The 20,008-nt window shown below is 49.9% G+C and overlaps 9 protein-coding genes across 9 annotated transcripts; 5 read left to right on the plus strand and 4 right to left on the minus strand.

Annotated features, from left to right (window-relative positions):
• Position 1: 1 nt before the first annotated feature.
• Z518_07479 (NADH-cytochrome b5 reductase 1) lies at positions 2-1,057 on the plus strand (the record flags this gene model as incomplete). The annotated part of the gene is made up of 3 exons (XM_013415608.1): positions 2-6; positions 70-221; positions 282-1,057. 3 exons carry the CDS (start codon positions 2-4, stop codon positions 1,055-1,057), a joined length of 933 nt encoding a protein of 310 aa, XP_013271062.1.
• Positions 1,058-3,206: 2,149 nt separating this feature from the next.
• Z518_07480 (uncharacterized protein) lies at positions 3,207-4,277 on the plus strand (the record flags this gene model as incomplete). The annotated part of the gene is made up of 1 exon (XM_013415609.1): positions 3,207-4,277. The coding sequence occupies one exon, from the start codon at positions 3,207-3,209 to the stop codon at positions 4,275-4,277; it is 1,071 nt and encodes a 356-aa protein (XP_013271063.1).
• Positions 4,278-4,610: 333 nt separating this feature from the next.
• On the minus strand, positions 4,611-6,802 carry Z518_07481 (uncharacterized protein; the record flags this gene model as incomplete). Its single annotated transcript, XM_013415610.1, has 2 exons — positions 4,611-6,445; positions 6,499-6,802. The coding sequence occupies 2 exons, from the start codon at positions 6,800-6,802 to the stop codon at positions 4,611-4,613; spliced, it is 2,139 nt and encodes a 712-aa protein (XP_013271064.1).
• A 1,968-nt stretch (positions 6,803-8,770) lies between these two features.
• Positions 8,771-10,335, minus strand: Z518_07482 (uncharacterized protein; the record flags this gene model as incomplete). The annotated part of the gene is made up of 2 exons (XM_013415611.1): positions 8,771-10,203; positions 10,299-10,335. The coding sequence occupies 2 exons, from the start codon at positions 10,333-10,335 to the stop codon at positions 8,771-8,773; spliced, it is 1,470 nt and encodes a 489-aa protein (XP_013271065.1).
• A 1,413-nt stretch (positions 10,336-11,748) lies between these two features.
• Positions 11,749-12,155, minus strand: Z518_07483 (uncharacterized protein; the record flags this gene model as incomplete). Its single annotated transcript, XM_013415612.1, has 2 exons — positions 11,749-12,019; positions 12,112-12,155. The coding sequence occupies 2 exons, from the start codon at positions 12,153-12,155 to the stop codon at positions 11,749-11,751; spliced, it is 315 nt and encodes a 104-aa protein (XP_013271066.1).
• Positions 12,156-12,645: 490 nt separating this feature from the next.
• Positions 12,646-14,769, plus strand: Z518_07484 (uncharacterized protein; the record flags this gene model as incomplete). The annotated part of the gene is made up of 6 exons (XM_013415613.1): positions 12,646-12,672; positions 12,728-12,743; positions 12,828-12,837; positions 12,894-13,013; positions 13,063-14,446; positions 14,506-14,769. The coding sequence occupies 6 exons, from the start codon at positions 12,646-12,648 to the stop codon at positions 14,767-14,769; spliced, it is 1,821 nt and encodes a 606-aa protein (XP_013271067.1).
• A 405-nt stretch (positions 14,770-15,174) lies between these two features.
• On the plus strand, positions 15,175-15,953 carry Z518_07485 (uncharacterized protein; the record flags this gene model as incomplete). The annotated part of the gene is made up of 2 exons (XM_013415614.1): positions 15,175-15,435; positions 15,495-15,953. The coding sequence occupies 2 exons, from the start codon at positions 15,175-15,177 to the stop codon at positions 15,951-15,953; spliced, it is 720 nt and encodes a 239-aa protein (XP_013271068.1).
• A 639-nt stretch (positions 15,954-16,592) lies between these two features.
• Z518_07486 (uncharacterized protein) lies at positions 16,593-17,918 on the plus strand (the record flags this gene model as incomplete). The annotated part of the gene is made up of 1 exon (XM_013415615.1): positions 16,593-17,918. One exon carries the CDS (start codon positions 16,593-16,595, stop codon positions 17,916-17,918), a length of 1,326 nt encoding a protein of 441 aa, XP_013271069.1.
• Positions 17,919-18,789: 871 nt separating this feature from the next.
• Z518_07487 (uncharacterized protein) lies at positions 18,790-19,662 on the minus strand (the record flags this gene model as incomplete). Its single annotated transcript, XM_013415616.1, has 1 exon — positions 18,790-19,662. One exon carries the CDS (start codon positions 19,660-19,662, stop codon positions 18,790-18,792), a length of 873 nt encoding a protein of 290 aa, XP_013271070.1.
• Positions 19,663-20,008: the final 346 nt, after the last annotated feature.

Raw genomic sequence — 20,008 nt, forward strand, 5'->3', positions numbered from 1 at the left:
CATGGGGTAAGTACGATTTTCCCCCCCTCCACTCTCCGAGTGTGTGCTCATCCAATTCTCAATTCGCAGGAACCCAATATTTTCCCAGGCCAACATTAACGGGGTCTTCATCCCCTCTGCCCTCTTGATTGTTGGAATCGGCATTGTTAAGACCGAATGGCTCCCTTATGCCGTTGTCATTGCTGCGGTCTTAGGAGGCACCAAGATCGCTTTACGTGGACGTGAGTGACCCTGACCGCAAAGTGGCGTGACATACAATTGACTTTTTTCCTTCTTCACAGAATCGAGAAAAGTCTTGAAGCCCGATAGATTCCAAGAATTTCCTCTCACTCAAATCACCAAAACCTCGCACAATGTCGCAATTTATCGCTTTGGCCTCCCTCGACCGGATGACGTCCTCGGCCTGCCGATTGGACAACATATGTCTCTGGCAGCAACCCCCAAGGGTGCAGATAAAGAGGTGGTTCGATCATACACCCCAATTTCTTCAGATGAAGACAAGGGATTCTTCGATCTTATGATCAAGGCTTACCCTCAAGGCAACATCAGTGCGCACATGACCACCTTGAAAGTTGGAGATACCATGAAAGTTCGTGGTCCCAAAGGAGCTATGGTTTATACCCCCAACCTTTGCAGGCGCATCGGGATGATTGCTGGTGGAACAGGAATCACACCCATGCTTCAGATCATCCGCGCAATCAATCGGGGACGACCGAAGAGTGGTGGAAAGGATACCACCAAGGTCGACTTGATTTTCGCCAATGTCAACCCGGAAGATATCCTATTGAAAGACCAACTCGATGCTCTGGATAAGGAGGACTCTGATTTCAGTGTGTACTATGTCCTGAACAATCCACCTGAGAAATGGGATGGTGGAGTGGGGTTCGTGACCGCCGACATAATCAAGTCCAAACTGCCACCTCCGGGACCCGACATAAAGATCCTCATCTGCGGTCCTCCGCCTATGGTTAGTGCGATGAAGAAAGCGACAGAGAGTCTCGGATACCAAAAAGCTCGGCCAGTGAGTAAACTGGAAGACCAGGTTTTCTGCTTCTAGAAAGATGGAATTCGGAGAGTAGAACGAGCCGAAGAAAAGAGCATAATCCCAAACAAAAATTCACAAGACTTGTCGTTTTGGCGCTTCGTCAGAATGGAGGCTTTGTATGAATTAGTAGCGAGAGAAAATGGGGATGTCCATAGATGGTGAATGTTGATATCTAGGGATTGATCATTCAAGTTCACGTCTTGTGGAATAATTGTCTATCCCTTCCCCAAAACAGCAGGACGGAAGAACGTCACTGTGGCTGTGGTTCTATCAATACCTGCTGTACCGTGGCAAATCTCCTAGTATTTATCTGATCTAGTCGTACTCCAGTGGCAACTATTGACGTCAGGATGGTCCCAGCACCCGGCCCCCGCAAATTGGTAGCAAAGATACCTCTCCAACATCCTTATACGTTGACCTGGTGTCTGTCCAGTGAGTTAACCGAAAGTAAATCCTCCCGTTACAAACTTGAAAACGCCACGTAAGATTGCGTGGCTCATGGCCTGGGCAAACCACCTTGACACTCTTGGTAGCAGCCACCAAGCCAATGATCCCAGTCGCCATGCATGATAACAAGGCTAGCTTGATCATGATGATGTGATTGCCCACAATTTTGACTGGTGCGAATCGCAGACAAGGCAATGATCAATGGAGTCGCCAACCGCTAGCCAGTTATTACCCAGGGGTACTTCCAGCACAACGCGGGTTGAAGGAAAATCTGCCGCCGAATTTGGAAGGTGTTGTCGCCGCTTTTGGCCACCTTATTTCCCCTCGATGCCAAAGCACTATTAGCCTGGTTCCGCCATAATTGCCTAGGTGCCTGATATGGTCCTCTTCATTTGACCGAATGATATCTTCGGCCATACAACCTCTAATAGTGGTGCCTCTACTACCACAGAACAAGGAACTCCAACAACTCGTTTATTCTTGGCAAGCCAAGAATATAGTGAACTGCGAGGAGCCATCAGGTCACGTGATTGTATCTCACACTGCTCAACTAAATCAGCTGCTTAGGACATGCTCAATTTTCTTCATCTAGCTAGTCCTTACAACGTCTGTATTGCTGAGGCCCAACAGGCAGCTGCCCGGCAGGTACCAATACGTAGTTGTGATCACGTGATAATACATCGATCACGTGATAATACATCGGTCACGTGATAATACATCGGTCACGTGATAATACATCGGTCACGTGATTGCACATATATGTCAAGAATGAGAAGAGGAAATGGAAGGAACTCGTGTGAAGATTCAGTCTATGGAGGAGGGGGCCCTTAAGTACACGTAGAAGGCAGGGGTTCTAGCTGCATGAAACAGCTAAGGGTTTCATCTTTGACAATATATCCTCGACAGTATCTGTTAAGGCGACGGGCGGCGCCCAATAGGTAGCTGAATGAGCGGGTGTGTGAACTGCCGTGGAACGAGCGGCGATGTAAGTCCTATTGGAGGCACAATTCTTCGACGACATGAATAATGAATACAAGGAGTGGATGAAGGAGCAGAATGGATTCGGGAAGCGAATTTCCCAGCAATGACTGTGATTTCCAGGATAGGCAGGGACTTGGCATGGCGACATGGCATGTGGCCGCTATAAGACATGTCCTACCACATCCGGTAATACGTTTGTCTATATAGTCCGGGGCTTCGCCCCTTCGGACTTTCTGTAGTCAACTTCGTTCACTATCACACCCCTACCATTGGGTACATTTACTCGCTCTGTATCCATTGCTCCTAGCCTTGTACTCATAGTCCCTGACCTCCAACCACGTGACACCCGGCTTCCAATACCGTCCACGCATATTATGAACAAACATTTACGACCTGAGTTTTGTGATTGAATAAGCCAGCGCAAGATACCCTCGACCAGCTGAGCTGAGCGTCCAAATATATTCACGATTATATAGCGAAGGACCTCCTGGACACTCACCGATGGACCGTGGTAGGAGGTATACATGCCAATATACAGACGAATCGAATCCCCCCCCAAAACGACCACCACACAGTTGAGGCAACGAGACATACACCCAAAAAAAAAAAAAAAGGGTCGTTGAGACAGACCGGACCGGAGGAATATCCATAGCCTCGTCCAGACTTTCTTTCAGCAGCGTGTCCCCTACACAATATATATAATCCGCTCCAATCCAATCTAGACTGCGACATCATGGGGCCCTACACAATCCGAGGGTTCCTAACGCTCTCTGTCTCTCACCCCTTACTCACAAAGACCGCTCTCCTCATCCTCGTCTCCTTAATAGTCTCCCCAACGACGTCCTCAAGTTCCTCCTCCAACGACTCCTCCCCTGACGACAATTCCTCCTACTCAAAGCGAGGACTCATCTACATCTCCCCAGACTCCTCCGACTACGACGTCCTCACGGATCCAGCTTCGCCTTTGACGTGGTACTACAACTACAGCCCATGGCCCTCATCCAATCTAACAAGCTGGACCACCAACTTCGCACCCATGGTGCACGGCACGACCTCTGCCGCCACCGACGTCGACACCATAAAAGCCGTCCTGAACGGTTCTGCCGGGGTCCCACTGTCAAATAGCCCCGACCAACCCGGCAACAGCATCACACATGTCCTCAGCTTCAACGAGCCCGACGGCGACGAAGATAGTGGAGGCAGCGACTCCTCCCCACAGCACGCGGCTCAAGTCTACATCGACACGCTCCTCCCGTTGCGCTCAGAGCCATGGAACTTGAAACTGTCATTGCCCGCGACAACGGGTTCGCCTAGGGGACTTGAGTGGTTACGCGACTTCAACGAGTCGTGTCACGATATACAGGACAGTGGTTGCGAATTCGACTTTGTCGCGACGCATTGGTATGGAGATTTTGCAGGCATGGCGAGCTGGCTCGGCCAGATCCACGAGCTCTACCCGCAGAAGGATGTGTGGGTGACGGAGTTTGCGATCGCGGGGCTGGACGCATACGAGACAGAGGCGTTTATGAATCAGAGTCTGCCGTACTTGGACGGGCTGGACTATGTGAGTCGGTACGCGTGGTTTGGCACGTTCAGATCGGACGACGCGAATGAATGGACGGGCGACGGGGTAAGTATGTTGGATGACGATGGCGCGCTGACGGCGCTGGGAGCCGAGTATCTGGGAGGTAAGGCTGATGGGTTTGAAGAAGGTATGGGTGGTGGTGCCGCTGGTGTCAGGCACAGCTTTGGATTACTGGTTGTAAGTCTCATGACGGCGCTAATGACGGCGTTTGCATCATGAAAGCGAAACAAAACTGCTGGCGGTGGTTGATAGAGATCGAAGATCAGTTAGACTCCAAACAGAAACAGTCAATATGCAATCGGTATTATTATATCTATGTGCCGTTCCCCATCATAATGTAGTGTTAACTTGGTCATTCATCCCCTTCCATGGTTCCATGTCATGGAAGTCGGAGCCACGCAATGCTTGAAACAAAATTCAAAGAACGGAAATGCTTCCTCCCTGCCCAATTTAGTGATGTTCCTGAATTGGCCCTTTCACAGGCGGCCCAAAATACCGACCAAAACGCTTGTCGACGTAAGACAGTTATTTTCACGCTATCATCAGCATATTCTACTTATGCCGATACTGTTCAAAGCCCAGATCGGGCAGTTTAGGCTCGCGGGACAAGGGAGGCGGACTTCCATCGAGACCATTTCTTCCCTGACTCAAGCTGCGGTATCCCGATGAGCCCATAGATGCTGCGCCCTTGACGAGCCCTTCCTGACTGTCGTTATATCGGGATCCGAGCCGAGACAAGGCGTGGGCTCGCATTGGCTCATAACCTTGTGTCGAGTTGGACATTCGACGAGTGTGTTGAGGGGGTGAGGCGGCATATGGATTTGGCTGCATCAGGAATACATTGCCTTCGAGATCTCGGGACATGTTCTTTTCGGCCGCCTTGCGTCGTTTCCGATGAGGATTTTCTTTGCAGCAGGTGATGATGCTGTTGATGACGATCAGGAGGGCGAGGATAGCAGTAAGGCCGGACTGGACGGCAATCAAAACGACCCCGGTAATGGTCTTTGTGGTCTGGGCGATTCCAAGTTCCTGGACAAAGACCAAAATGCAAATCACCGACAAGACGCGAACGATTTGAATAATGATATTGATCCAGTTTCCGGATTTGCGGTTGTATGGTCGGCTCCAGAGAAGAAGTATAAGCATCAAGGCCTCGATAACCATCTGGCCGATGGTTTGGAACAAACCATGACCGTCACCGGCAGCCAAAACACATCCTTTGGCAAACATGTAAACAATGGAGGGAATGAAAAGCCACCAGTATCCACGTTTGTAGTTTTCGTAGAAGAGCTTGTATTTTTTCCAAGTCTCCTTGTTCTCGAACAATGCGTTCGCATCACCTTCCAATTTCTTGAGCTTGTGGACCACACTCCAAATCTTCCAGGTGTAGAACCCAAGAAGGGCTGTAAATGTGGCCAAAGTGAGAGCAGCCAGAAGCTTCGCCGCCCATGAATCACCATGAGTGAATTGGAAAATGCAATACAGCGTCCAGACGCCATAAAGCAGAAAGATGAGAGACGTGATCGTCTGGGCCATGATACGCCAGTATTCCTTGCGGAAGGTAGTCAATGACTTGGGAAACTTGCCGAAAAGTGCCCAGGCCTCCAGAATGACCTTGAAAAGAAGAATGCCGACCACAATCGCGGCGACCACAATGGCGAAGATCAAGAGCACGGTCATGAAGGTGTTCGCCTCGGGAATGGTAAGTTGCTCAACATAGCCTTGGATGCCTTGCACCAGACGCGATTCGGAGGAATTATCTTCACTGCTGGAGCTGGTGCCATTGACTGACGTATCAACGTCACGAAGAAATAGGAGCGCACGTTTGGCGATTCCGGTTGTGGTTTGAGACGTTGAGCCATCGGGAAAGACTAGCGTTGCGTTCTTGAGATACTCGTAGTTGGCATCGGTCAAGTTTCCACCGGTATGGGATCTGAAACTGTCGATCGACTTTTGTAGTCCAGCCCAGGACACCAGACCGGTGCTGAAAGCAAAGTTCTTCGCGAAGCTGCGGTAGATTGTGGGATATGGCACTGAATGCATACCGTTCATGGCCATTCCTTGGAACCACCACATGACCTCAGAGAAGCCAGGGCTGGAAGTGCTTGATCCAGGATGTCCACCGCTGGCCGCAGCTCCGACCAGGGATACCGCCAAAGCTGCAGCGGCAACAGCAGCAGCAACATATGAGACGGCAGGTACCTCCACGGTCTTGCCATTAGAAACGCCGGATTGGACACAAGCCACCTCTTGTCCGTCCTTTGCCTTGAGAATCAACTGCGCACTCCCCTCGAGATCGGGCAACGAGTATGCGATAGAAGGAATGAGGGATGTGTATTCGGAAGGGATCTCTTGAGTCCCGTTGGCAGCAAATGTTCCTTCAGGTACTGGGAACTGCTTAGTCGAGTCCGATGGGGTTGAGAGTGAAGTGATCACCTACCTGGACAGAGTTGTTCGACTTTGGTGGAATCATCACAAGGATCAAACGTGTCTTGATAGACTTGGACACCATACGCCGTCACAATCAATTCGGCCGTAACCTCTTGTATTTGAGTGCTGGTGCCTGAGACATCGAATGTGATTTCGTTGGTGTCTCGATTGAAAGAAATGTCGACATTGTTGACTTTGATAGTAGATGTCCCATTGTTACAGTCGGAGAATCCGTTCGTCTTCAAGATGTCTGTTCCAAGCACAGATGGAAGGAGAGCCAGAGAAGTGAGGGATATCACCGATGCCCTCCACATGACTACTCTGTGTATGTTGTGTCCAAAGGTCTTGTACGGTGACCCGGCAAGCGGCGAAGGTCGTCCCTTAATTTAGATCCGCCTCCAAGTGCTCTTCCTGAAGTGAATATTCTAAAAATACCAAACCGCGGTCACGTCCGATGTATATGCGCTGGATTGGGAGTACGGCGTGTTCGAAGAGAAGGGGTGAGAAATTTGTTGAATGATGGAGCAGAGAGATGGGAAGGAATCGTGGGAACGAGTGACGGTTTGAAAAAAAAAAAAGAAAAGAAAGAAATGATCAAGAGCGAGTGTAAAGAAAGTGAATGATAGAGTAGTAGTGTCTGCTGTCGAACAGTTTCATATGCAAGATCGAGAAGAAAACTGGATTTTCAGCAGGGGTCGATGCAATGAAGTATGGCCCCCCCGTGGACGGAGAGCCAAGGGTCCCCGGTTGATCGCGCCGTTTCAACAGGTACGCAGCTGGAAGACAGGGACAGTATCTGAAAGGTTCGGTCGAGCCCTGGGCGGTGGGGACGGTTGGAACGTGGGTCCGAAAGCCTCGAATGGGCTCATGGCGTTGGTCAGCAGGGGGGGCATTTTTTGAGAAGAGTTGCAGCCAACATGAGTGGTTCACTGGGTTTCTCGATCGATGGAAATGTTCAGGGTGCTGTGTGTCCCCATGTCCAGGGGCGTTGAAGCCTGGTTCGGTAACCAGGGGAGGATTTTCGCTATCCATGGGCTTTCTGATCTGGTGGTGGCTTGGACGATAATTCGATGCTTGGGTTGGCACAGTCACGTTGGAAATCTTTCAGCCGACGGCCTAACGATGCGCTTATTACGTTGCCCCTAAAGCATGTGTTTCAAGCACCACAACAGTGAAACATCTAAAGTGTGCGGATATGGGTGCGAGATGAGATTGTGGAGGGTGAGGAGGGAGAATGGCGATTCTGGTGCTCATGCCAGCTCAATTCATCGGAGAATAAGGTGAGTGCAGTAGCTGTGTCATAATAGCAATTCTCTGATTCTCCGGGGCGTCGAAGCCCATTGGAAAAAAACAATCTTGAGCCAAGTGGTGATTCCTGGCCGGATGGGGCTTGTCGGTGGTGTTTGGTGCTTGAGTTGGGGCGCAGTCAAAAACAAACTGCGAGACATTCCCCCACTATGAGTGAACTGGCATCTGGGATACTGGCCAACTCCCCTCAAAAAAACCAATCGCTTTGAGAATTTTTGCTGGCTGCGCCTCCTCTGCCGAATCCTTCACAAACTGACCAGGCATTCGTCATCTCTTCCCGTTGACGCCTCTCAAGCTGAGGTCCGCCTGCATCCCCGATAATTGTTGATGGTCGCGTGCCCAGAGTAGCAAAGTTTGAGAAGCATCGATGCTCCGACTTTTCAATAGCGCTCGAAGCCGTCAAAGCCTCCTATTAATAGACAAAGCCACGCCAAGTACAGTTTCCTCACCCCATACCAAAAACCCTCCGCCACACTTAGAATCTGGGTAAAGAATATGTTGGCCAATTACACCACTTTTTACTTGATATCCGTAACGGGGCTTCACGGTGATGATGATCCGACGTACTCCAGCAATGTTCCTTGCATCGCAGCGAACTAGCTGTAGGTACCCTGTATCCTTACATCAAGCACTGTCGGGGTTTCCCGTTCAAGCCTTGCGCAGCCTTTCCAGGCAGGCGTTTTAATATGATACATTCCCTTCCTCCCTTAGGACAACCCCAATAAAATCCATAAAGTATGACGCACAACTCCTCCATTTGGGAACTGGATGCCCCCCTGATTCATCAACCGATCTTTCGTAGAATCCTTTGTCTGCAATGTCTCCAGATACTTTCTCCCGTCTCTCCGCTAGATATGCGTCATCCCGTCAATCGCACAGCCATTGTAATTTCCGGAAAGCACGAAGGAGGCTCTCGACTGGTGTCGAGCATAGCCGGACCATCTTTGAGTTTGTTGATGATATCAGACGCAAGTTCATCTTCCATAAGGATGGTATCTTCCTCTGCCTCCCCGAAAATTGGCGCCTGGTTTTCCGGCGTTTTTGGGTCCCGTGGGTGCATTTGCCGGAGCAGCGCTCGGTTGAGTCGCTGCACTGGGGCCTTTGGGTGGTTTGGGTGTGATATTGCGAACCGGTCCGGCAGAAGCTCTGCCTCCCGCATTGCCCTCCGGTTGAGGGACATCATCATACATGCCTTCCCATGACTGAGGTCCCCCGAGGTTTTGGTTCTGGAAGCCTTGACCACGCAGGCCTTGTGGAAAATTCCCCTGTCGACGAGCTTGTTGATGTTCGTACTTTTGTTGTTCAAATGCCAGCTGTTCTTGGGCTGAAAACCCTGGACGTCCTCCTCCCATGTTGCTAGGACCCATTGGAGGTCGAGCACCGCCCATATTCATCCCACTCATTCCACCTTGCTGCATCTGCATAATGTTATGCATCATCTGAGGATTCATGCCCGGCATATTGCCCATGTTGTTAGGGCTCTGTGGATTCGGACTGTTTCCACCCTGCATTTTCTGCATTTGTTGTTGCATTTGCATCTGCGCCATCAGTTGAGGATTCATCTGGCCCATGGCCATGTTTCCCATGCCGGCCATATTTCCCATGTTGCCCATGTTACCCATCATACTTGCTGCCATTTGCTGTTGCATCATTGCAAAGTATTGTTGCATTCTTTGCCAGTATTGTGCCATCATCTGAGGAGTCATGCCACTGCTACCACCCATCATGTTTGGAGTCTGGTTGGATCCTGTTTGGGCGGCTTGACCGCCGTCATTGCCAAAGCGATCATCTCGGCCGAATTTTCCCCTTCCTCGACCACGGGAGAGGTCGTCCTCTTCGCCCATCTTGCCTCTCGGTTGAGCACGCTTGACTTCGATGGGCTTCCCGAGGATCTCCAAAGGATGATACTCGAGACACTTTTCAACGGCGGCATCACTGTCAAAGGTCACAAAGCCGAAACCACGTGGCCGACCGGTGTCTTTATCCATCATCAGAGTAGCGTCCACGACTCGGCCAAACTGGGCGAAAAACCCTTCAAAGTCTTCTTCAGTTGCATCTTGACTGACCCCTCCCACAAAAATTTTAGCTGTCTTCTCCTGTTCGTCTCGAGGAATTGCGCGTTTAGGGTCGATCTGCGCGCCATCACGTAAGTCTCTGATTTGCCGGCTTTCCATTTTCCATCGAGACAGGGTACCAAGCTTTTGCTGCTCGTCCGGGGATTCATCAAAATGGGTAGGTCTTACAATTTTTCCATCCAAGAAATGCTCTTTAACCATGACTGTATTGACCGTCTTAGGGTCTTTGAAAGTCAAGAATCCAAATCCACGTGAGCGACCGGTAGCGCTGTCTCTCATAACGGTGCATTCCTGAACTTCGCCGAATTGCGAAAAATAGTCATGAAGAGAGTCTGCCGCTGGGTTAGAAACTCCCTACCCAGTCAAACGGGAATGAAATTTGATGTCGTGGTAAATTCGTCACCAGGATAACTGGGCGGTAACTTACGATCAGTGGTTTCCCAGTTCAGTCCGCCAATGAACATTTTTCTGTAGATCACTATGTCAGCTATGAAAAACAAAACAAAAGAGCAGCAATGTGAGGCGAGACGAATTTTGCAAGAAGACAAAGAGGTACAGTGCTTGATACAATGCATCTCAGGGTGGGTCAACCATGGTCACAGTCCGTCCCTGATATATCAGCCTCGCCGTACCCGGCCCAAAAATATTTTGCTTCTGCCCAACAGCTCTGTGGAGGGCATCCTGCAATGTCGACCGACGACATAGACAAAAACGTTTCAAATAGCTTTCTAGAGGGAGATTCATGGCGCAGCTAGTTTTCTTTGTTGCAAATATGAGAGCGTGTAGGCGGGTCGGCTGGCAGACAGCCTTTTGCGGCTGTGACCATGGAAGAGACAAGAGGTGGGACAAGGCCAAGACTAGAATGTCCTCCAAATGCTCAGTTCTGGCTGCGAAAAACATTTCAAACCTGAACTGAGGCAAACGGCATCCAGGGATGTATTGTGATCTTAAATTATCCGCCCGTCTTGCAAACTTGTAGACCGATGTTGCCTTTGTCTGCTTTGCTTGCCGTCACCCTGATACCATTGGCCAGCAATATATCTGTCCGCCTTGATGCCTCCTCTGTTTCGCATGCGCAAGTAGTCGACTTTGTTCTAGCGGACGGATGAGAATTTTTGTTGGCTTTTCTGAGATTCAACAGATACTCATAGCATCTATCTCCTGCCTGATTTCGACCTGTTACTCTGCTCTGCCTTGAAAAAAAAAATATCCTGTTGTGTGGTAGAAGCCTCAGAAAGCTATTCTGGCCTGGCGGACTGAACGACCATCCTCGGTATGAATCGACTCGGCTAGTCTGACGAAAAGATACCAAGCCTCTGAGGCTAGGGTCAACTTTTCTGGAATATGTATCTCATTCTCTTGACCGGCCCGACCGGCTGTCCTAGAGCGACAGCCTATTATTCGCTCGGTGCAGGACTTGCGCATGCGAAAAGCCAGCCAAACACCAGCTCATGTTCATATCCACGTGGGTACATCAAGTCTTTGTCGTTTAACTGTGACCACATTTCAAGCCCCACTGCAGACCAGGGATGCTGTTCTCAAAAGAGCCGACTTATTGGACCTCCGAACAGCTCTCGACGTACAGATGACATCGCAATTTCAAGCACGACCATGGATAGGCTTGTCATGATATACCAGTCGATGAAGCGTGAAAAGCGGTGAGCGATGACCTAACCTGCGTGATAGGCCGTCCAACACCTTTCTCTTCCCAGTATTCACACCACTCAACTAGCGGCCCGGCCAGTTCCACTCTTCGCTTCTAACATGTAGCCCAAAAAAAAAAAGAAAAAGAAAAAGAAAAAGAAAAAAATTAGGTTGGTAGTGATGGGAAAGTGTCATGTAAGGAACGTGGTGAAATTCAAACCGGCACAATCTACTCACCCATCTTCTTTCATGTTGATGCCGAATGGTTCGGGGTGTGATGGTTTCTCAGAAGAATCTTGATCTTGTTTTTGGCTCTGGGTACCATTTGCCTGTTCATCTTGACCAGAGGGTTCAACATCGAAGGAGGTAGGATCGTAGTGAATTTCTGGTTCTTCGCCATAGCCTGGAACGTCATTCGCTTTCATAGCAGTGTCGCTCGAGTTCGGTTGGGCTGCAACAGGAGCAGGGGCATTGTTCGATCTGGCATTTTCGTCGCCATCGTATCTGATGAAGTAGGTAAGCAGAGCACCCCGCGAGAAGAGTTGAGAACTATCATCTAATGGTAGAAGTGACCTAGTGGAGGGACTGAGACTCACAGATCGGCAAAGAGATCTTCCTCCACTTCATCTGGCTCTGCCATGTCTGCTTGTTGTAAAGAAAGTGTGATGTCAAAGTCGAGTTGTTTGCGCTCACGAGATCTCGCGGGTGGTTGGGCAAAAATGACACCTCAAATCAGTCGCGAGCAATGATCGGAGGGAAGGATGAGGAGTTGAAGAAGGGATCGAATAAGATGCCACTGCTACTACGTAAGCAGAAATTGAAGGGTGATGTCGACGTGCAATGAATGGAATTGAACAGGAGAAGTCGTAGTTCAAGATATTGAGAGAGATCGGTTCAAAGGGCGGAGACAATACCCATTAAGATGAGCGCAGGCTTGGCATTGACCACCCGCCCCAGCAAGCAGGCCTCAGGCTTGGTGATGATGGGCCATTCCAGAATGTTGTTATTGGGCTTAGCACGGTCGTCAATAGGTTGCTTTAAGCATGTTCTCGCCATTTAATGCGAAAGCGATCAGAAGAAAACTGCAATAGCGGAATCTTTTGGTGGCGGGACATTTGCAGCGAGTCACAATGGCGCAAAAGAAGTCCCAGCGGCAGGTAGACCATCTCTACGAAGTATTTTCTTTGGATTTGGAGCTGACTCTTTCTGCAGGAAATGGTCCAGGTCGGTTCGTGTCTCTTCCATTGGCTTTGTTTCTCCCCTCTGCCTAGATGAACCAGGGCGACTTTGCTAACATCGGGATGGGCCTCAGACAGATCAGAGTACGAGGACATGGGAAACCTGGGTTATTCAAAACAACTATGCTAACGATTTGAAGGAGGCCATCGTCGCCTTTCTGGCGCGGGCGATCATCAACCCCTTGTCAGGCCTCGGGAAAGCCTACGAAAGTGATTGGCGCGTCTTATTCTCATGCCGACATGCTGAAGTTTGATTCTCTGTAAGGCGCTGCCCATCGACGTCTTTTCTCTCAGACTGACGAGATCCAGGTCTCTGGGATCGAATTCAAGACCAAGAACGCCTCCAACATCATCAGCACGACCACCACAGACTCCTCCATTAGACAGACAAAGTTTCCAGTCACCAGAAAGAAAACCATATCCTGGCTATACTTCCTCTGCATTAGGCGAGAGCTGGGACGTACTCGGCGGAGGAGATCTCGAGGACGACGACGATGATTTCGTCTACGAAGACGACGAAGACGAATTTGGCCTTCCCAGCATAGCGAGCATGCGCCGGAAGCACAGTATGAAAACCAAAACAATCAAATCCCAACAAGTGACATACCCTAGCATTGCGCAGACCACTTTGACTCCAGCACTGGCACCTTCCCCTTTACCGCCTCGAGCCAGATCGAGTAGCTTTGATATCGCCGAAGAACGGAACCCATTGTCATATCCCAGTGCGAAGAAAGGAGATGGGAAGATTTTAAGACCTCAATATAAGGAGATTTTGAAAGATCCCGCGAATTCTCTTCACCTAATCAGCCACCCCGTTCTACCTCCAAATGCTACACCCAAGGAAGCGGAGGCTCACAGCACAAGAATCTCACGAATCAACAAGTTCAAACGGATTTTGCAGACGAGTTCCGTCTCCTTGCCGGACTTACGCGCAGCAGCTTGGTCAGGTGTGCCTGAAGAGGTGCGCGCCATTACATGGCAACTTCTGCTTGGTCATTTGCCCACCAACAGTGAGCGTCGAGTTGCAACTCTTGAGCGAAAACGAAAAGAATACCTCGACGCTGTTCGTCAGGCTTTTAGCTCAGGAACCACGGCAAGCCATAACGGCTCAAACACTGGTCTGGCCAACCTTGCATCTCAATCACCAGCCAACACCGGGCGAGGACGTGGTCTAGACGAAGCAATTTGGCATCAAATCAGTATTGACGTCCCCAGAACGAACCCTCATATACCCTTGTACGCCTTTGAAGCTACGCAACGGTCACTGGAGCGCATTTTGTACGTTTGGGCGATTCGACATCCTGCCAGTGGTTATGTTCAAGGCATAAATGATCTTGCCACTCCATTCTGGCAGGTTTTCCTGGGGACCTACATCACCGATCTAAATATCGAGAGCGGGATGGATCCAGGACAACTCCCGAGAGCTGTGATTGACGCAGTAGAAGCAGACACATTCTGGTGCCTGACCAAATTACTGGACGGCATACAAGATAATTATATCGTGGCACAGCCGGGCATTCACCGTCAAGTAGCCTCCTTACGAGATCTCACCACCAGGATTGATGCCGGACTCGCTCAACACTTTGAAGACGAGCATGTGGAATACATGCAGTTCAGTTTCCGGTGGATGAATTGTTTACTCATGCGGGAACTGAGCATAAGAAACGTGATACGGATGTGGGATACATACATGGTGAGATCGTGCATTTTCAACGCTATCGGGGGGGCCCACACTGACAGTTTGAGTTGCAGGCAGAAGAAAATGGATTCTCTCAGTTCCATCTTTATGTGTGCGCAGCATTTCTGGTGAAGTGGTCGGAGCAGTTGATGAAGATGAACTTCCAGGAGATTTTAATGTTTCTACAAGCATTACCCACACGGGAATGGACTGAAAAGGACATCGAGCTACTGCTCAGCGAGGCTTTCATCTGGCAAAGCCTATTCCGAGGCTCGAGGGCGCATTTACGGACGTCGAATAGCACAGTACCCATGGGCTCCCTAGGTCCATCAAATTGATGATCAAGACTTCTCGTTGAGATCTCTTTTCCAAGTATGGTCGTCCAATGCTATTCAGAGACAGATCAGTGACGATGGATTTTTTGATTGGTCTGTGTAATTTACTGGTCACTTGGGGGTGGGGCCCGCATTGTCACCCCATCGTATGCCGCTTTACTACTGACGTCCTTGACGTTTCTCTCGTGCTAACGTTGAGCCGACTCCACCGGCCAATATGCAAGTTGATCTGGTGTATTCGTTTCTTTTCCATCTTGCCTGAGGCAGTTCTTCATGCACTCGCCATGTTCTCGCTATTTGCCCCCGCGATTTGAAACGAATCTTGTGCCCATCAGCTGCCTCATCTCTCGATCGTGTTTCAGTCCTTCTTCTCGGATACATGACGTGCAAAAATCAGCGGTCCGTCCGATGCAATGTCACAAATCTAGAAAGGCGACCACAATGGCCCAAAGGCAAGAGGCTCACCAATACCAGGCTGGCGCCTCCACGTATAGACAAGAGGACGAATGGAAACATCGCGAACCATATCGTATCCACGATTCAGATGAGAATTTCCCCGTCAAGTGGGAAGGAGGATGCCATTGTGGGAAGGTGAAATATCAATTGAGCAGAGACAAACCCCTGGCGGCCAAGTATTGTCACTGCACAACTTGCCAGAGGTTACATGGAGTAAGTTGTTGGAACAGAGATTGCGATTCAGAGCCAAAACCGATACTGACGCCGTTCAGGCACCATTCCAATGGGCAGCAATCTTCCATAAAACAGATATCAACTTTACCAACGGTCACCATGATCTTGGCTGGTACGACCCGACAAACAAAGACACATCCCACCATCTTCCATGCAAAGTATCGTGTGCATACTGTAGGTCGCCGATCATGGATGAGGGTCGAAATATGATCCTCCTCTTCCCGCCGTTGATTAAAGGGATCGATACCAAGGAAGGCATGACAGCGTTTAAACCTACGTGTCACATGTTTTACCCCCAGCGAGTGGCAGAGTTTCGCGGGGATGGAATCGCGAAATGGAGGGGTTTAGACCATTCAAGCGACTTGATCGACGACGATGAGAACGTGCTGGTCAAGTACGAAGAGGGTATGAAAGATAAGGATATGGATGCGAAAAGGAGGAAGTTTGTCGAGTGTGATGAGAAGGAGGAGGCGAAGGGGGTGAACAATGGGGCATGAAAAAAGCAATACTTGGATCGACTTGGATGGACGTCAACCCTCCCATTTTCCCATATTGTCCTGATCGTCCTATAATTTTACCCTCCCGTCGCCAATCAGGCGAATTCTTCAGCCTTGTAGCCTCGTCATGAAGTGACACCGTACTAACCAATTCAGGCTAGTTACTCTTGGCAGGATTATCAATTCTTCACCACCGTTTCGCTCGGACTTTCTTCGTTCATTCCCCACGTTTTTCCATCTCTGCCGTTTTTCCGTTTCCAAACAAACCTCAGACCTCCAGCCTCCCCTCTCGCGATATTCAGGCGAATGAAAACCGAAAAATTCTACAATCTCATTCTCCTTTGAGCCTCATTGCTCTCACCTACAGCCATGGGTATGAGAAGAACCTCCCCTCAAGGCTTAACTGCCAGCGACTTCCATCATCAGCCTTATGTCAACCCACTCGATGTCTTTCCAGCCAAGTCGAGGCTGGCGAATCGGTCTCATCCTTGCAGGTCATCGGTAAGAAACCAGGCCTCGCATCGAAGTCCCTCTCGATTCCAAACAGAATCCCACAAGTTTGTCTGCTGTGGTGAGAATATTATCAATTTTCAACATTCCTCTAACCACGATAAACCCCTCCACAATTCCCCCAGCCCGATGGACTGCGAGGATTGTGTGGACGACTGTGAAGAATGTGTAGATGAACACCAGATTTTCAACCACCGGGCCAGCCGTTACATCGGTGACTGTGAAGAATGCAACGACGAACATGCTATCAAGTGTACCGAAGGTCCGGCATGCAAAGACACTTGCGACGAATGTGACTTTTCTTGTTTCGATTGCATTGACTGGAATGAGTTCGAGCAGGACAAATCTCTTGGACTCTCTTTCTCGGTTCCCCTGCTAGATGGCCATGGGTCTCATAATCCTGAACCACGGCTCGACGACAACGACGCCTTGAAATTTCAAGCGCCAGAAATAACCAGCATGCAATCTGATATCATGGTACCTCCCCTCGAAGTCCCCATGCATCACCAGTGTTTTGGAACCGCTATTCCGTATTGGAACAGCATCCCTCAGAATCAAATCTGCACCGGCAATCCGGGATTCAACCCACAGACACAGCAATCCCCACTCCCTCCCTTCAATCTGGATTTTGGTTGTCACCCAGCAGCGGCTCACCAACAAGCCCCTCTTCCTCCATTTTCTGCACCCACGTCCCTCGAATTCACCACGCCGACGCGGTACCAACCTTCTTCTTCGTCAACACCTACCATTCAATCTTCTGTGCACCCCTTGAACACCACTCAAGACCTTCTTTCCGCCGTCTCAGCACCGAGCACCTCGTCAGCCTGCCAATGGCTCATGCCCTGCGGCACCGTGTGCGGAGCTTCCTTCGCATCAGCTACGGACCTGAAAAAACATCTCAAGGCGGTCCATCTCGTCAAAGGCGTGACCAAATGCAGCTGGCAGGGTTGCGACAGCGCCGACTTCACCACTGAAGCCGCCTTAACGGGGCACATTAGCAAGAAACACCTGGCCCCGCTCCTCGCGTCCGCTTCGTCATCCTCATCGTCAAATCCCAACAAAACCCACCACTCCCCCTCGAGCGACGAAGGGCCTTTGCCTTTCAAATGTACGTATCCCGGCTGCCCGAAGTCGTTCATGTACAAACAAGTACGCGACGAGCACGTCGCGTCCTGCCACAACGGCAATAAAATGTATTGCGACATCTGCGGCCAGTTCCTAAACGGTGAAGGGTCGAATTTCAAGCGCCACATGGCCACGCACCGGCCCAAGCATCAGCATATGTTGTGCAAGTTCCACCATCTTGGCTGTAAGAAGCGATTTCCGCGGCTGGATAATCTCAGGAGACATGAGGCGTGTTGTAAATTTGGGAAGAAAGCTGGGTTGGTGGGAAATGGGAAAGAGGGGAAGCATAATCACCAACATCATCATCACGCTCATAATTTGAAGGCTTGAACCATTGAAGGAAAGGCGTCGAGGTGCAGCTTTTCGTCTCTCTCCAAACATCAGGGCTGATGCTCAAGGTTGCGTCAGTTTCGAGCCGGGGTAATCCATCCATATGCCACGGCCGACGGAGGTATGTCATGGGTATTAGGTATATATGAATGATACGACAGGTTGTATATTGTCCGATGCTTCTTTTTCTTCGTTTGTACAACATGACATCCATGTAAGCTCGGTGTACAAGAACGTACCAATAGATGTTTGTTTGATTTTTGACTATGTGGAGTCGAAGACGATAATCTACTTCAACCCAATGTGCTCAGATGAATTGATGTAGAAGAAAAATTTCGGAGATCAAACAAATATCATGTTCAGTTCTAACTGAGCCTGGGTAAAGTAGATAGGTGTAAGATATATGATGCCATTGGTTAATTGGAAAGCTGGGATGATCCTCAGCTTCTTCCTCAAACCAACGGCGAGAGACTACGTCCACACTCTGGTATCCTAGAGCACGTCGTTCTCCCGTTTGATTACATTATCTCCTCCAGGGCCGTACCCACGTATCAAGACCGAAATCGACAAGCAATATATATGTTATCCAAAAGCGCCCGAACGACCGCGGTATGATTTGGGGTATCATTCATTGTTAGTGTGTTCATGTCCCATAGAAATGCAGGAATAATTAAATTCGACAATCTGAGCCTCCTGTTTGCGTCGATGGGTATCTGGAATCGGCGCCAGTTATGTGATGGGGAAAACTGGAATTGACATCGACTACGGGAAATTGAAAGGCTGATCCGAAGTCATCGGGATGATATGATCAAGGAGGCAGTTTTTCTGAGTCGTTGGATATCAATGTCGGAATCGGACTTGGCATCGTTCGTCATGACAAAGTGTCTGCACTGCTGGCAGCGCCAAAACTTGTCAGGCTACCAACAGGTCGTCTTCCGAATCTCTCTCGCTTCCTCTGTCTTCTCTTTGCTGCGAGTTGGGGACTCCACACTCCCGCGAACAAATCTTCACATTCGTCTTCATCCTGTGAGTCGAATTCCAGGTCGACGTCCGGACCGACAGGGCCGTCCGCGAATTTCCTGAGTTCTCGAGGCGGTAAAGGCAGAACCTCATCATACGGTGGCGTACCGTCGTCTTCACCCTCTTCATTTTCCCAGGATACCCCGATTCGGATCCTTTTGGTTTCGAGAATGAATTTTCCAACTTTGTACTTCTGGCTTTCCTCGCTGGCTTCCACGTATTTCCAGCCCAGAATGCTCCCACAGATGGCACAGCTGATGTCACTAACGATATGCTGACCAGTCACCAGGTTTCGCGGGATGGATTTGTTCTGGTACGTGTTGGGGAGGGCCGGAGTGGTGGTGTTGATGTGGCTGGTAGTACCTTGAACAAGATAAGCACGACCATGTCGGCCTGTGAAACCTTTGCTGATGATTTGCGACGTAAAGCACAAATCTGTCGAGCATTTTGCACATTGAATGTGTGAGCTATGACCGTTGAGGAACTTGCCATCGGGAGGAACAACGACGGAGGAAGCAGAAGAAGCAGGAATCGGGGTTGGCGTCAACGGTCTGGTAAATGGGTTGGAAGAGGGCGACGGAGCAGGTACGTTCAAGGTGGCAGATTCAATTGAGCCATTGCTTGACTGACGACACCGGCGACGGAAAGGAACCGACGGAATCAAGTACGTAGGGAAAACAGCAGGAAACGTATGAGGATCGGAGGACTTGCGAAGGAAGGACATTCTCGATGTGAGAGCGGAATGGATGGTTCCTCGGTATCGATGATGGGTATGCAAAGGAGGATATGATACTGGGGGTCAGCAAGTCACGGAATCCGCGTAGTTCATAATGTGTCTGACAGCGGAGCCGGAATCGCGGATGTTCAGAAGCGGAGAGTTGTAAATGACGTGAATACCCTGGCGTCAATTGTCTGGGGGGTTAGAGAGGGGTATTGGGTGAGGATGCAGTGGGCCAGCCACGAAAAGTGAAAGAAGCGGAAGAAGGCTTCGCAGCGACGAAGAGATGATGAGGAGGAGATGGTGGTGGAATGATGAACTGTTGCTCGGATGGGGAATGCGAATTGCGGTA

Source organism: Rhinocladiella mackenziei (assembly GCF_000835555.1).
Source record: "Rhinocladiella mackenziei CBS 650.93 unplaced genomic scaffold supercont1.5, whole genome shotgun sequence".
NCBI lineage: Eukaryota > Fungi > Ascomycota > Eurotiomycetes > Chaetothyriales > Herpotrichiellaceae > Rhinocladiella > Rhinocladiella mackenziei.